General features: G+C 40.6%; 1 protein-coding gene and 1 long non-coding RNA gene across 3 annotated transcripts in view; one reads left to right on the top strand and one right to left on the bottom strand.

Moving 5' to 3' along the window:
* Nucleotides 1-1,429: 1,429 nt before the first annotated feature.
* The window catches only part of LOC138975331 (synaptic vesicle 2-related protein-like), a 37,570-nt gene continuing 22,615 nt past the window's right edge, over nt 1,430-16,384 (top strand). The window contains exons 1-3 of one of the 2 annotated variants that reach the window (XM_070347987.1): nt 1,430-1,579; nt 5,799-5,969; nt 15,574-15,672. In XM_070347987.1, the coding sequence (XP_070204088.1) occupies nt 5,817-5,969; nt 15,574-15,672 (252 nt within the window). In that variant the 5' untranslated portion in view covers nt 1,430-1,579; nt 5,799-5,816. Of the gene's footprint in view, nt 1,580-1,713; nt 1,732-5,798; nt 5,970-15,573; nt 15,673-16,384 lie in introns of those variants that run through there. The other variant, XM_070347988.1, reaches the window with a different exon arrangement.
* On the bottom strand, nt 13,649-15,544 carry LOC138975329 (uncharacterized). The gene is made up of 2 exons (XR_011458620.1): nt 15,115-15,544; nt 13,649-14,003 (listed from the first exon to the last, which is right to left on the bottom strand). It is a non-coding gene; the product is annotated as an uncharacterized lncRNA (long non-coding RNA).

Consider the following 16,384-nt stretch of genomic DNA (forward strand, 5'->3'; position numbering starts at 1 on the left):
GGTGGGACATGTCTTCCGTCTCTGGGTCTGCACATAAAGTTGACCCGTGTCCGTCCCGGCCCGAATTCGAACCTGCGACCTTCCGATCACAAGTCCAGTGCTCTACCAACTGAGCTACCGGGCCCCCGGTGTGTGTGTGTGTGTGTGCGCGCGCTGCGCGTGATGGTTTACGGGAGGCTTACTGTGCCTTTAATCTATGTACACACAAATACACACACACGCGCGCGCGCGCACACACACACACACACGCACGCAGACACACACGCACGCACGCACGCACCCACCCACGCACGTACACACACACACACACACACGCGCGCGCGCGCGCACACACACACACACACATACTCTGCACTTCCTATCAATTCCCAATCTGCCGAAATACATTTCGTCAAATGAATGTCAAATGAATATTGACTAAATCCTAAAATTTAGGCTTGAACTAACAAACTACACCTCCCCCCCCCCCCTCCCACCCCGTCCACTCCCACGCACCTAAAACTAAATTGAGTCCGCATTAAAACGAAACCTTCGCTCTTTTTTCGATCAGGCAACATGGTTAACGCCTCCGCCTTTTCGATAGTTTTCGATAGTTTTCGTATTTAGCTCGTATATACATGTGCAACAAGCTGTTGATAACACTAATTGTTTCATATTATCTGAAACAGCATCCTGAACTCAGGTCAAAATGAGTTCAGCTCATTCTCTCCCTGACCGGACGCGACAGTCCTACGCGAATCTATCAAAACTAGGAATACAGAGTTATCTCCCATATGTTTTTCGCGAGCTCTGATCTAAATTTGAGATCAGTGTTCGCGAGACGAAAATGATTGCAGATTGGCCGACTTCGACAGTGATCTCCGTTCTGTTCTTCACAGTTATGATAAAGACATCGTTCTAAGGTAAAAAAAAAAAGTCGAAATTTTGGGACTGCTGCCGGAAGGAGACCGTATAATATATGGTTGCATCACTACAGAAAAAAATCGTCTGCTTCAGCGAACGCCGAAACCAAACGATTGATTATCACGTGACACTTTTGCCATATTTAGAGTTGTTTGCACAGTAAATACAGCCGCGAAATAATAGCTCCCTTGAAACTGTCTAACAAATCCTTTGTAATTTAACAATTACACAACACCATAAAAAATCATTATCGACGATCGCGAATCTGCTTATATCAATAATACATTACAAAAAGCTCTAAATATGTTAAAAAAAAAAATTAAAAAAAAATCGGTTTCCTTGCCAGACAAAGAAACTCATTACAAGGCATCCTGTCAGGGAGAGAATGAGCCGAACTCATTTTGACCTGAGTTCAGGATGCTGAAACAGCTGCTGCCGTGACTAGCGCCCATGGCTATGAATTCATTAATCAAGCGTATGACGGCTTTCGTTCGTGTCATCCAACGGCAGAGAGCAGCAGAATGATTTTTTATTTTTCTCTTTATCACAATCGTGCTGGGTGCGCAAACACATACTGCTCTAGGCAAAAGTGTACGAGAGATATTCACGAACAGGAGCGCTTCACAGTCAGAATGACGGGACAGGCTTTATGAATGTGCAGAGGATTTTTCATTTCGTAAGTTTTGTTGTTTGCATCGTTGGATAATTCAAGGCTCTTGTTGTAGTTGTTGTTATAGTTCAAATTAGTGGTGGTGGTGTTTTTGGTGGTGGTGGCGGTGAATGTGGTGGTGTGTGGTGTCGTCGTCCTTGTTCTTGTTGGTAGTGGAGGTACTGTTTTCGTCGTCGTCGTCGTCGTCGTTGTTGTTGTTGCTTGCCGCCGTGGTGGTGGTGGTGTTGTCGTCGTCGTTGTCGTTTGTCTCATTGCTGTCGTTGTTTCTCTTGTTTGCGGGGGTGGCAATCTGCCAAATAAACCAGGTGTGAGGGTTGCTGCTATTGAGAATGGATATCAAAATGTTCGTACTTCTTTCATCCTGTACGTGGTATAACTTCCACCAGGATAATTAGTGAGAGTGTTGTTGTTGTTGTTGTTGTTGTTGTTGTTGTTGTTGTTGTTGTTGTTCCTGTTGCTGTTGTTCCTGTTGCTGTTGCCGTTGCCGTCGCGATATAACCTTCGTGGTTGAAAACGACGTTAAACACCAAAGAAAGAAAGAAAGATGTTGCTGTTGTTGTTTTTGTTGGTGTTGTGTTGTGTTGTGTTGTGTTGTGTTGTGTTGTGTTGTTGTTGTTGTCGTCGTCATAGTCATCGTTGTTGTTGTTGTTGTTGTTGTTGTTGTTCTTCTTCTTCTTCTTCTTCTTCTTCTTCTTCTTCTTCTTCTTCTTCTTCTTCTTCTTCTTCTGCTTCTTCTTATTATTATTATTATTATTACGGTTGTTTTGGGCCTGCCGGCAACATCTTTCGATTTGTATTGTATCACTGAAAAGAAATCTATACTATGGTATACCCATGGGCAATGATCTCGTTACCTGAATTAAATAACGGAAGGATTTAGGCGTTGCTGTTTTCCCCGCTCGAGGTGATTCTTAGGTCTGATTATATCTCAAGAGCAAATAGATGTGTCCCAACTGCTGAGGAGTTGATTATCAGGATTGTATATCTTATTCAAGCCCAAACGACATTACATATGCTTCGAACAATTTTTTCCAAAATATTCACAAGTAGTTTGCACGGGAGATGTATCGATTAAGTTGTTTGTTATCAACCAATCAGTATATCTTGCGATGTGTAATAAGAGGTGGGTTTTTCTAATAGCATTTCTTCTTCTTTTTCTTCTTCGTTCATGGGCTGAAACTCCCACGTTCACTAATGTTTTTGCACGTGTATGACCGTTTTTACCCCGCCATTCAGGCAGCCATACGCCGCTTTCGGGGGAAGCATGCTGGGTATTTTCGTGTTTCTAAAACCCACCGAACTCTGACATGGATAACAGGATCTTTTCCGTGCGCACTTGGTCAGTGCTTGCATGCAAAATGAAGGGTTTCATATCAGTTGAGCTGTGTTTTGCTGAAAAACAACGTGCAAAGGCTGAGAAATATAGGTTTAAACACGTTCTGTTTCTCGTGACAGGTTGCGTCATGCTCACCCATTCTATAATACAGTGTTCTAGGTGATAGAACGTGTAGCAAAGACCTGTACGCCTACGTGAAGATATTGCGTCACCCGTGCCTCACTTTTTTTCAACAATGTTCCAAATGCATACGTTGTTTTGTTCCCACCAAGAAAACAGATCTTGGCAAACGCGTGACGTAAAACTACGTAGATTTACCCGTACACGTTCCCGTACACGTGCTGAAAAGTTCCATACCTAGACCTGTCTATCTTTTCCACACACTGAACAATAGTAGACTTCCCAAAATGAGTCAAATCAGGTTCCCAGTCGACACAGAATCGTCTGGTAGTCAACGGCACGGTGATTCCCCCTTATTCATTAGAACCCCCGCCTGGCCAGCCTCTGTGCCCTTGCCTCATTTAATTAAAGCCTCACGCGTAAGAAAAAAAGAAAAGAAAAAAACAACAGATTACATTAACATTAAATATGTTTGTGTGTATCATGCTGACAACAACAACAAATATAAAAAGCATCACATCAACCACACATGTCAATAAACATAGGTCCACGTTAAAAACTTTTTTTTTTTAAAGCCTCACCCGTTTGTACACAAGGATCAGCCCTGAACTTGGACGCATGCCAAATATCGAGAGTCGGTGTAACACGAGAAAATTACTCCCACAAGAATTTTACTCCGGAGTAAAATTTCGTAAGAAACTTGTAATCCCTTTACGAAAACATTACTTTCCCAAAACCAGAGACAAACGTACTCCCCTGACAAATAGATAACGAATAAATTACTCCACCACGATAGGTTCCCGAGCAAAAATTTCGTACGAAGCTTTTACTCAGGGGAGTAAAGATTTGGGGAGTTAAAATTTCGTGGAGGGAGTAATTTTTTCGTTCCTTGTGGAGTTCTTTTTTCGTACGAGACTTTTACTGGGAGTAAACATTTCGTACGAAATTTTTACTCCGGAGTCAATTTTTCGTTGAGTAAAAATGTCGTGTTACACCGGGAACTTTTTTGTACAACATGAGAATACAGACATTTTTGTGGAGTGAATTTTAATTGACACCACTGTTTTACCAGCTGGCTTTCATTCACTAAGCCAATATAATCAAACAACTCACACTCTGCGCAAAACAGCAGGTACGCTATTGATTTTTGGAATGTGTCTAAGTGACAGGATGCGTGTATTCCGTTCAAAGGCCTCGGCACATCTGTGGCGCTGAACGTCATTTTATTTCAGTTCATTTTGATTTTTTTATCACATTGCTGTGGAATTCGGGACGCTTCGTCATTGGAAAAGTACATGTTGCGAAAATGGAGAAATTTGCGTTTTGAATGGAGAAATTTCCCCCCGAAATCGGCATATGCAGCCTGAATGGCTGGGTAAAAACGGTCATACACGTACAAATCCACTCGTACAAAAACATGAGTGAACGTGGGAGATTCAGCCTATGATCGAAGAAGAAGAAGGAGGTGAAATGGAGAAATTCGCGTTTTAAATGGAGTAATTCGTGTTTTTGGTGGTGAAGAGTATGATCATAAGCGATATATATACACCCCTATAGGCCTATATGCCCAATATACATCAGAAACAGAAACGTTAAACTTATATATTGCCACTGTGTAACCCCCCCCCCCCCTTTCACCCCCCCCCCCACCCCCCTCAAGACCCTCCCCCTCCTCCACCAGCACCTCCACCCCTCGTTTTTAAGATCAACCCTCCCTCCTTTTTTTTAAGGACCTTTTTCAAATGTTCCCTTCATAAGATCTATACATTTTCTCCATTTTAAAACACACTCCTTCTTTAAGGCCTTATTTTTATTTATTTTTTTTTTTTTAACGAACGAACCAACTTTATTTTTCGAGGGTAATGGAATAGATACAGCAAAGATCTTTTTTCATCCAGCCCTCGCCCAAGAGGGAATTAACTAAGCAGTGCATAATATTAAAGCAGAAGGCCTTATTTTTAGATGTGTTGTTAAGAGGGGTTCCACTGTCGTTAATAAACTAACACTGACAGTGACACGTATGACCGTTTTACACGTGTGATTACATTGAGTTGAATAAGCAGAAACAGATGGTCTAGATTGCTACATTGTTCCGGAGTCCCTGTCTGAGCGATCGAGAAGAAGAGAAGAAAGATTGCTACATTGAAAATATGCTCTGTATAGACATAGACCATTTTTGGTCTATGGTATAGATCAATAGTAGGGCATTTTTCCTGCTGAATGTCTACTACCTCTATCCCATCAAGGTTGTGAGATCATCGGAGTTGCAGGCAGAGTATCCAGAATTAGTAGTGGTTTTGTGCCTTTAAAAAAAAAGATACATTGAAGTAATCGCGGTGAGTACACATCTGAATGCCTTCTCTTTGGAAAGAGTTTCAAAGTGAAAGACTGCGATAGACAGACCGACGGGTAAAAAGCATCGGCGTGACTCGTTATGTATTTATGTATCGTGCGTGCGTGCGGGCCGTGCTTGCATGCGTGTTATCGATCGTACGTGCGTCTGCGTTCAAAATTTTTTTTTGTTGAGTCTGTGTGTCTTTGTTTGTTTGTCTTTTTGTCAGTTTTTTGTCCTTGTGTCTGTGTCTGCCCGCCTGTCTGTCTGTCCGTCTTTCCGTCCGTCCGTCCGTCCGTCCGTCCGTACGTACGTACGTCTGTCTGTATTTCTGACTTTGTCTCTGACTTTATTCTTGTGTGTATCTGTGTTTGCCCCGAAATACTCCCAAGCAGTCCAGACAATGTTTTTAATGTTTAACCTTCATTTATTTGCAGTGAAACGGCAGCTACAAAATGCCTCTCAAATACACGGAGGAACAGAAACAAGAACAAAATGGCGACGTTGAAGGGGAGGCCACTTCATCGTTCACGGTGGAAGAAGCTATCGAGAAAATTGGCTTCGGGTGGTTACAACTCAGAATCTATCTTGTCTGCAAACTCATCGTGGTCAGTTTACTTAATTTTATGGTGTTTTTTTATTAGTTGTGTATATCTATACTAAGTCTTGTGACATGAACCATGTGTATATATATATTTCGCAAGCTCATAGTGGTAATGTTTAATGTTTTGATCGTCAACATTTTGTTTAGGTTTAGGTTTAGGTTTATTTACTTGTGTACTTGTGGCATGGGCCATGGGTTTACAAATCCGTGTCAAGCTTTTGTTTGTTCCATTTTGTGTGCAAGCTCAATATCGTTGTCTAACGGCAATTATTCTGCTAGTCAAAACAAATTGAGTTGTATTTGTAAACATGTGCAATGTGTGCATAAATCCGCGTTGTTGTTGTTGTTGTTGTTGTTGTTGTTGTTGTTGTTGTTGACTCCAACATTGAGTTGTTGTTGGTGGCTTGGGATTGTTGGTAAACTATGGGGGACAACTCTTTCAAATCCCAAACAAAAACCCGGCAGTTATTTCCGAATGTTGCGTCCCATCTAGTCAGCGGCGCTTTTCCGGAAATGACCTGCGCTTTGTTGGAATTCCAACTATGGCCGCCATTGTTGGAATTCCAACTTCGCGCTACGCGATTCTGGAAATGAACCGCGCGCAGAGTGAGAATTTTGCTCTTTCTTAGAATGCGATGATTAAATGATAATTGATGGACTACAATGATCAGCGTATGTTTAAAATATCAATAGTTGGTTGTAATAAAACAGATGCATTAGAAAAAATCATACCAACTGCTATTTTTCTTACTTACGAACCTTGGAAAAATAAACACTGACTTCAGTCGGACGTCGTTCTGAACAAACGATCGAGCACTTCAGTTTGCCATTTTAACTGGTGCTTGTGAAGTTTACCCTTACAATTTAAGTAACGTTGACAACACTCATGCGTAACTTAATTGTTGCTTGATTGTCTTCTTCTTCAATGTACTGTGTTAAAGTTGAAACAGTATAGTTGGTTTGGGTATGTGTGTGGCTATATTTATGCATCCCCCCCCTCCACACACACCCGCACACACACACCCCATCATCATCATGCCAAACATCTATGAATGTATATAGTTGGGTTCAGGGTAGGTATTTGGTAACTGTAAGTAGGAGTCAAGGGACCAGTTAACATTTAGTTTGGGTCAGTTTGCACAAAAATGTAACTTACTGAGTGGAAATTGTATTTGCACTTAATTCTTTTCTTTTATCTAAAAGTAAGTATGTTATATTATTGTGAAGTAAAATCCATTAACAAACTCGCTTGATAATTTCTGTGTATTCCGTAAACTTTTGCGTTCTTCAAGTTATATTTTATTGTCAATACAAAAGCCACCAACAGCATTCAGTATCAAATTCATTATGATATGCCGCCTGCATCTTAACAGGTTTATTGTTAACATTATTGACTGTTAACTCATTGTGACCGGCCATTCTTGTGTCATTGGGAACACCCAGTGTCACAGAAATTGAAGATGCATGTATGTATATGTCCCAAGTGTGTTCTATGAGAGAAAGATTATATTCAATAGCTATATATATGGGCAGAAGCGCAGAACAATTTTTTATTACTTGCTTGAGAATGTGTAAATACTGAGAACAAAATGACATATTTTTGTGTTCAACACTTTTTTCATCATTGGAAACAGTTTAAGTAATGGTTGTGAACAACTTGTCCTGGTGGCACAAGATCAACAGGAGGTACCATAATTTTCATACAGAGGGTGTAAGAATTTGAAAGGATTAAAGTCAGTTAATGCAAAAATTAGCACTAAATGTGTGCTTGTGTGCATATGTGAAAAACCTGGTAATATGATATATTTGAATACATCTCCAGTTTCAATGTACACAGTGTCTGCCTATCCCAATCATTATGATGCTAAGCAAGGTGTGTGTGTTTTTTTGTTTTTTTGGGGGGTACAAGGGATGCTCTTATATTTCTTTGGAACAACTGTGCTATGTTATATGTGCTACATTTTGTGTGCTTGATTGCATCATATAAGTTGAGTATGACTTTTCTTTGAATAATGCCTTTTGGTCTTTGATAAACAAAGGGAAGGAAGCACTAGCTGCCAATGCATACATTTCATGATTTGTTTAATTAAATTCACACACCACACAAGAGGTAGCTTTCTCAGAAGGAGAGAAGGTCACTTTTTTCAACCAAAGCAACAAAGCGAAGACCAAAACAGAGATCAATGAACTGAATTTATAAACAAACAGAATATGAAAACAAACTTATGACTGTGATTAATGGCTTTACACTACATGGGTGGGAGTCTGAATTTTGCCTGCGACTGAACTTTTTTTTTACTGCCGGGGTCCAAGGGCCGCCTAGGCCTTGGCGGATTGCAGGGGCAGCACGCAGCCAAAAACGAATTTTAGCATTTAAGGTGAGGATTAAGAAGCCTCGCCTGGCTTTAAAACGGAAAAAATAACAAGGTTGGTTCAGGTACTCAAACCATAACATCTTGTTAATTGAAGGGATTTATGCACGTTTTTAACACCTCACATGATTACAATTATATAAAAAAAATGTGTACGTCCCACATGCATTATGTTTCATTTGATTCACTCTGAATCACTTCTGTGTCTTCGTAGGAAAGCCGCATGAAATTATATATGTCATTATATTGAGACAAGAAAAGACAATTCATACATCATGATGCTTGAGGAGCAATGCACACACACACTCACACCCTAGGTCAAATGCTTGTCTTTGACCCCACAGTCTCACAGAAACACCAACACAAAGAAATCAGTGATGCAAATAAAAACTTTAATTCTCCCACACAAAAAACACATAAAATGTATGAGCACCAATGAACACACACACACCATTTCATTTGTATAGGTTACAACACGAGTGGTTTTTTATATGGCTTGTATTTCAGTCAAGACCCAGCGGATGAATATCATCGGGAGACACGAGCCTTTGGCGAGTGGCTCTCGATTGATATTCCCGCTGGGTCTTGACTGAAATACAAGCCATATAAAAAACCACGAGTGTTGTAATCTGTATATCCCATTCTACCATCAAACACAAAGTGTAGACTACTAGCGGCACTTTTGCGATCTGTGGAGTGTGAAACAGTGTTTTCAGCGAGACATGGCCTTTTTGCAACCTTAAACTAAGTGACCGTCGCTGAAAAAATAAAACGAATGAGTGCATCTATAAGTACGCGGTAACACTACTTTCAGACCGTTTAAAAGCGTTAAGTAAAGGTTCATAAGTTGCAAGAAAGTAATGAAGTCGTATAGAAATCCATTTAGTTGAAGCGCACAATTCTTTTGCGTTTCAGGTCGGCGGAACGGGGAAACCGGTTTGGCCCCCATTTGGCTTACTCGACTCGATTCAGAATCGATTCCACGTTGTTTTTTTCGAACGCATTATTATACAATTAGTCTTATTGACAGAGAAGCAAATTTTAGGGAACACATATGTAGATTTAACCATTTGCTCCCTATTTGAAATGTATCTACATGATAAACTGTTTTGCGAGTGTGTTTGCATGAACCTAAACTGGTATTGATGCGATGAAAACAGGACCCAAGTCTGTCACCGCCGCTTGATTGCATTTTGAAAGAATATGACTGGATTACGGAAAAATACACACATGTTAAGTTCTTAGATACCTTCATCGCCAATGTGGACTTACTGCAGAGCCAGGCAAAAGAGTAGACTTGCTCGCAAAACACGTGAAACAGCTGATGATAGCGAAGCCCAACCGTGCCAGGTAAGGACGGTCTGACAGATTCTCAAAAGTCGTCTGCTAACGAAGCAAGGGGAGGGTACTCGTGTTTTTGTTTTGGTTCGCTAGCATCTGGTTATCTTGTAAGTTGAATGTTCGTTTTTTCCCACCTGCATTGCTTTCATAATGAAAGAAACGTTTGCTTATTGCATCTCATACATCAGATCAGTTCTGAGATTCATTTTTGCGTGCAACTGATATGGTTTTCTGAGCCGTGCAATACGATTTTGGAACTTCATACAAATGTGTCACATTGTTCGGCGCGAGGTCAAAGGTCGGGAGCAAAGTAGTTCTTCGCCCAAATCGGAATCTGCACTATCATATATTTTTTTGAGTCCATGATGTATTTATTGAGCTATAAAAATACAACATATATACCCATACTGAAGTAACAGAGACAAAGAAGGGAGGTCATGGGATATAGTTTTATACACACAAAATGGAAAGGCAAATATCATTAGGCAAGTTTGTTGTTCACAAATACAGAGATACAAAAATTAGAAGATGGAATTCAGAAGAAATGTTCAAGGGTAACAAAATATTTTACGGTGCACAAAGCTTTCATACCCACAATAATGACATTATTCAGGATACAGCCTCAGTTGCCTTATTGATTAAAACAAAGTACGTTACTGCTTAGTTTGTTTGCATGAAAATGGATCGATGGCAAAGAAATCACAAAAGACTGCAAAACGTAACTTATAACACCACAATTATCACACAGCAGAGGCAAACCTTGGTAACTGGGGTCAAACGGTAACGCAAATCTCAAAAGTTACAGAAGATACTTGTTTGAACTTGACAGTCAAACACACAAAAAACTATACTTCAAGAAAATTACAACAACAAAAATTAGTGACATCATTATGATCACAAAGCAGAAGCAACTAGAAAATTGGGGTCAAACTGTTCAGCACTATAATGTCACAGAAGACACACTTTGAAATTGGCACACTGACCCAACAAATAGACAGCACTAATAAATTAATCACATCACAATGATCTCACAGCAGAAGCACTACTTGTAAACTGCAATCAAACTGTACAGCACATCTAAATGCCACAGTAGAACATGTCTGTTTAACACACACACACACAATTAAGAGATAGCACATAACAAATGAATCACATCTTAATGATCAGCAGAAGCACTACTTGTGAAATGGGGTCTACTGTACAGCACTACTTAAAACTCACATTCACAGGAGAACACCTCTGTAAAAACTTGGCACACCCACACACAAAAATAAACAGACGGCACAAAAAAACCTTAAAAATTACAAAACACATCCGTTTAAACTTTGCACAAGAAACCATAAGACAGACAGCAAAAATAAATGAATCACATCTTGATGCTCAGCAGAAGCACTACTTGTGAACTGGGGTCAAACTGTACAGCACTACTTAAAACTCACATTCACAGGAGAACACCTCTGTAAAAACTTGGCACACCCACACACAAAAATAAACAGACGGCACAAATATATTAATCACATCAAAATAATCACACAGCAAAAGCACTACTTGAAAACTGACGTCAAACTGTACAGCACAATTTAAAAATCATAAAATGCCTCTGTTTAAACTTTGCACAAGAATCCATAAGACAGACAGCAAAAATACATTAATCACATCTTGATGCTCAGCAGAAGCACTACTTGTAAACTGGCGTCAAACTGTACAGCACGACTAAAAAAATTACAAAACACATCCGTTTAAACTTTGCACAAGAAACCCAGTGCCATTATGAAACAACAACAACATGATTTTTGAAAACACATATACACATACGTTCTGGACACCCCCTGAATATGTTGATTTAAACATATGGAAAATGTAACAAAGTTGTGCAATGCAATAATGACACAACGCAGTGACCCCAAAATGTGACAGGGGTATCTCAAACTAGATTCATGTTGGCTATCAACTACAACTACCCTTGAAGTTTTCATAGTTACAAAGCTTAAGATTCAATAACATCTGAGATAACTTCAACGTTAAGTTTTATGAAACAAACATGACTGCATGCCCCCTGTGACCCCAAAACTTGACAAGGGTCAATCAAACTTAGGTCAAGTCTGGAGATTATCAAACACTAGAAGTATACAAGGTTTCAAACCTGTAGCTTCAAAAACATCTGATATAGCTTCAACGCACAAGTTTTAATCCAATGAAACGAACATGACCCCGCTGTGATGCCAAAATTTGAAGAGGGTCAACCAAACTGAGGTCACTTTGTAAGATCTTTCTTTATTTGGTGTTTTATGTTGTTGTCAACCACGAAGGTTATATCGCGACGGGGGAAGGGGGGAGATGGGATAGAGCCACTTGTCAATTGTTTCTTGTTCACAAAAGCACAAATCAAACATTTGCTCCAGGGGCTTGCAACGTAGTACAATATATTACCTTACTGGGAGAATGCAAGTTTCCAGTACAAAGGACTTTGTAAGATCATCGAACCCTAAATTTTTCAGAGGTCTATTATTATTATTATTATGAACATTTGTGCGCCTAATCTAAATATAGCCCTAGGCGCTTACAAAATATAAAATACATAGTGAACATTATACGAAACACAAATCGACAAGGACTCATACACTCACAGACAGGCGCACAGCGAGAACGCGACGCACTCACTCATACCAACTACAGGCACATGCATTCTAGACGGAAAAACAGTCGTAAATAAATAAATAAAGTATTGGATACATAAAGTTTGTTGAGAGAAGAAGAATAGAGCTGGAAAGGGAAGAAGAAGGAGAAAGAAAGAGACAGATCAAGGACCAGCAGGAGAGGGTGATGTGTGGTCATTAACGGACTAGTGAGGGAAGAGGTGTGTTTTGAGTGAGGTTTTGAATGATTGCATAGATGTGGAGTGCCTGAGTGAATGCGGGAGTTGGTTCCAGATGGATGGGGCCTGGTAGGAGAAGGTGCGCTGGCCATATGTTTTGGTGCGTGCTGATGGTATCCTAAAAAGGCGGGTGTCTGCGGAGGATCTTAGGGAGCGAGAGGGGGAGTAGACATCAAGAAGGTCAGAAAGATAGCTAGGGGACGATAGATCAAAGTTTCTGAAGCAGAGTGTGGAGATCTTGAACTGAATCCTCTGTTGAACAGGCAGCCAGTGTAGGGTTTGAAGAAGAGGGGTGATGTGGTCATGCTTGGAAGAACGAATGATGAGGCGGGCGGCATGATTCTGAACACGCTGAAGCTTTTCGATGATGTAGTTGGGAGAGCCAGATAGAATGGAATTGCAATAATCGAGTCGGGATAGGACAAAGGCGCAGAGCAGAGTTTTAGTGGCATCCTCAGTGAGGAGATGACGGATGGAGGAGATGCGGCGGATTTCAAAGAAGCAAGTGCGACAGACATTGGCAACATGCTGATGGAAGGACAGGGACTGGTCAAGAGTGACACCTAGGTTGCGGACAGCAGGAGAAAGAGCAATAGAAGAACCATTGAGATCGACAGACGAGGGAAGAGAAGGATGATTGAGATGTTTTTTAGGAGAGACAAGAATCATTTCGGTTTTCTCCTCATTAAGCTTCAGCTTATTCAGGTCCATCCACGCCTTGAGGTCGGTGATACAAGACTGGGTGGAGGCAATGAGGCGAGGGAGGTCAGAGATAGGTCCAGAGAGATAGAGTTGGTTGTCGTCGGAGAAGCTGTGGTGAGAGAGAAAGTGGTGAGCGGCAATTGAAGGGATGGGTTGGGTGTAAAGTCTAGCTTGAAAAACAACCAAGCTAACCTCAAATGTTAAGTTTTTTGGCCGGATATATGGATTGACACATGTATATGAATTCTTAGACTCGCCAATTACTCAGGTGAGTCAATAAGAGACGATTTGGAAAGAACAACAACATGATTTTTGAAAACACATACACACATACGTTCTGGACACCCCCTGAATATGTGCAGAGAAAAGTCTGTGAGTGAACATCATACAGCACTAATGAACAAATTGAGAAGGAAAAAACCCCATGCAGGTGGAAGGTAGAAGACATAAATCAACACTTCCTCATCAGTCCTTGCACACAACACACACAAAATGTACATCTTCTGCCGAGACCTCAGCTCTCGTCATCTCCACCCCAGCACAGTCAAAGTGGCACCAGGAGTGACATTTCTCACTCTGCACCCAGTCTGCCAAATCCGGTTTTGAGCAAAATGGCATGCCGCACATTTTTTTTTTCTCGAGGACGTCCATGTTGCAGAAGCCTCTGATGACTGTATTTTCTGAACATCTGGCAGTGACATTGTCGCATCACAGCCACTGGAATGTTTGCCAGCAGCGACTCAGCATTCTGCACACAAGTAAGCAACAATCATAGCAAAACAACTCATTGAGGTCTGGATATATTTAAAAAACCAAAAAATAAAACAACAACAACAGATCAAGTGGACACTTACATAATTAACTGAGAAATACTGAGAATTCAGAGCGCAAAATGATATTTCTTTATCATATTATATATATGCTGTTGTAACTATAGTGCTTTCTACTGGAATTAAGAGAGGGTACAAGTTCTACAACTGACAGATGACACTTGTTAAGTGTTACGATTAATCTGCATGAACAGTACAAAATGAATTAATTAAGTCTAAGCAAGACCAATGTTGTAGGAATCAAAGGAACAAGGAAGTTTGGGGGCAAATATTGAAACTAGTTATATAAATATATATTAATGAACCTAATTAGCTTCTGTCTGAAGTAACTGAATAAATTTTAAGCCATGAGTTGTCATTGTTCAGATTAATTTTAAGCAAGATTAGTGTAAAGTTATGAACACCTTCATCTTTTATTACAATGATAGCTGAGCACTTAAAGTTAAAGAATATTCAATTAAATTGTAACTATGTCACGGTGTAACTGTAAAGTTATGAACAACAAAAGGTAATAACTTATTTTTCGGCCTGTGTTTAAGGTTTTAACTTGATTTCTGACTGGTTGTTGACATGGAAACCAAAATGTTTGACATGGATATGTTTTTGTTGCATGTCTGTGTTATTATAACTAGAGTATTACAGAAAAAAGTACAGAGAATGATACGAATCATTTAAACTTTAAAGGACTGAAAATGCATGACTCTAATGGCAGGCACACAGCTCGTATTACATGGACGATTGTTTAGGAAACCTGTTACACATTGAATTATCATTGATCACAGTTCACACATGGTTGCATAGAACTTTGAAACTGAGTTTTATTCACTGGATGGACCATAGAACATGTCATCTGATACTTTCAGTCTCAATGTCAACAGAAATTTGGCTGACAGTGACACTGACAGCCATGGAATCAAGAACAGTTGAGATAACCATAACTCATTAACTGTACAAAAATAAACATGCGAAAAAATAAATAAAACAACATAGCGAAATACTTTCAGTCACGTTTCATAACTACGAACTTACCTCTTGTTTGCTGGGTATGCAGAGAACGTCGTTTAAGTCCAATCCTGGAAAGTTCACGAGCTGAAACTTCTTTTCACGCACCCACCACTTGAACTTCGAAGACTTCCCATCTTCAATGTGGTCCGTACGTTTTGTTTTTAGAAACAGCACATTATTGTCATATTTCTTCTGCGTGAGCACGGTTGTATTTTCTGCGTAAGTTCCACGACAAAACTGTCCACCTCTTCCCTGTGGTCACCCATCATGGTCAAGGGCGAGAGGCAGACTGGCGATCAGACTGGCATCGCTAGTCGAAAGGAGGGCCATTTCTAGAATGAGTCGGTGCGTTTCCGGAAATGACGCGCTTTGTTGGAAATCTACTGAGGCGTGACGAAGTCCCGCGAGATTCCAACTCTGCCCCGGATTCTTACTATGCGCCCAACATTAACATCGTCAATTGTCTCCCATGTTCCCTTTCAGGCTACAGACGCGATGGAAGTGATGCTCCTGTCCCTTATCGGCCCAGTGCTTCAGTGTTACTGGTCACTTCACGAAAGCCAGGTGGCTTTTATGTCAACGGTATGATTACAACAACAGTAAGACGTGCACAGATACACAATTCAGCGGACCCTCAAGCACGATTATACCCATGCACGCACGAAAGAATGAACGCACGAATGAACGATACACACACGAAAACACATCCGCACAAAAAACACACGCACGCAAGCACACACACACGTACACACGCGCATACACACACACACACACACACATACATACACACACACACACACACACACACACACACACACACACACACGCACGTATTATTTCTGTCTTTTCTTTTTAATGGTTAGCACCCAAATCCATTTCACAACTTTTGGTTTCCATGTTTCGAAGTTGACATACTTTGAGATGCTTGTAAATTCACTGAACGCAGACAAAGAAAATGTGCAAGCATTTCTAATTCTGTCTCTGCAGGCCAAGGATATATATGTCGTGCCGAATTCACGTAATTGCCGATTCCGCGTAATGGGCAACATTTTTGCCCATTTCGCGTAATCGGCAAAACGCTGCCCAATACGTGAAATCGGCAGCGTTTTGCCGAAATCGCGTAAACGCCTCTAAAACTTGCCTATTTCGCGAATTCGGCAGCCGATTACGCGGAATGGGCAGCCGATTACGCGTAGTGGGCAAGTTGCCCATTACGCGAAATCGGCAATAGCAAGTTAAGTGTGTGTGTGTGAGTACGTGCGTGTGTGTGTGTGTGTGTGTGTGTGTGTGTGTG

The sequence above is a fragment of the Littorina saxatilis genome, linkage group LG9, assembly GCF_037325665.1.
Source record: "Littorina saxatilis isolate snail1 linkage group LG9, US_GU_Lsax_2.0, whole genome shotgun sequence".
NCBI lineage: Eukaryota > Metazoa > Mollusca > Gastropoda > Littorinimorpha > Littorinidae > Littorina > Littorina saxatilis.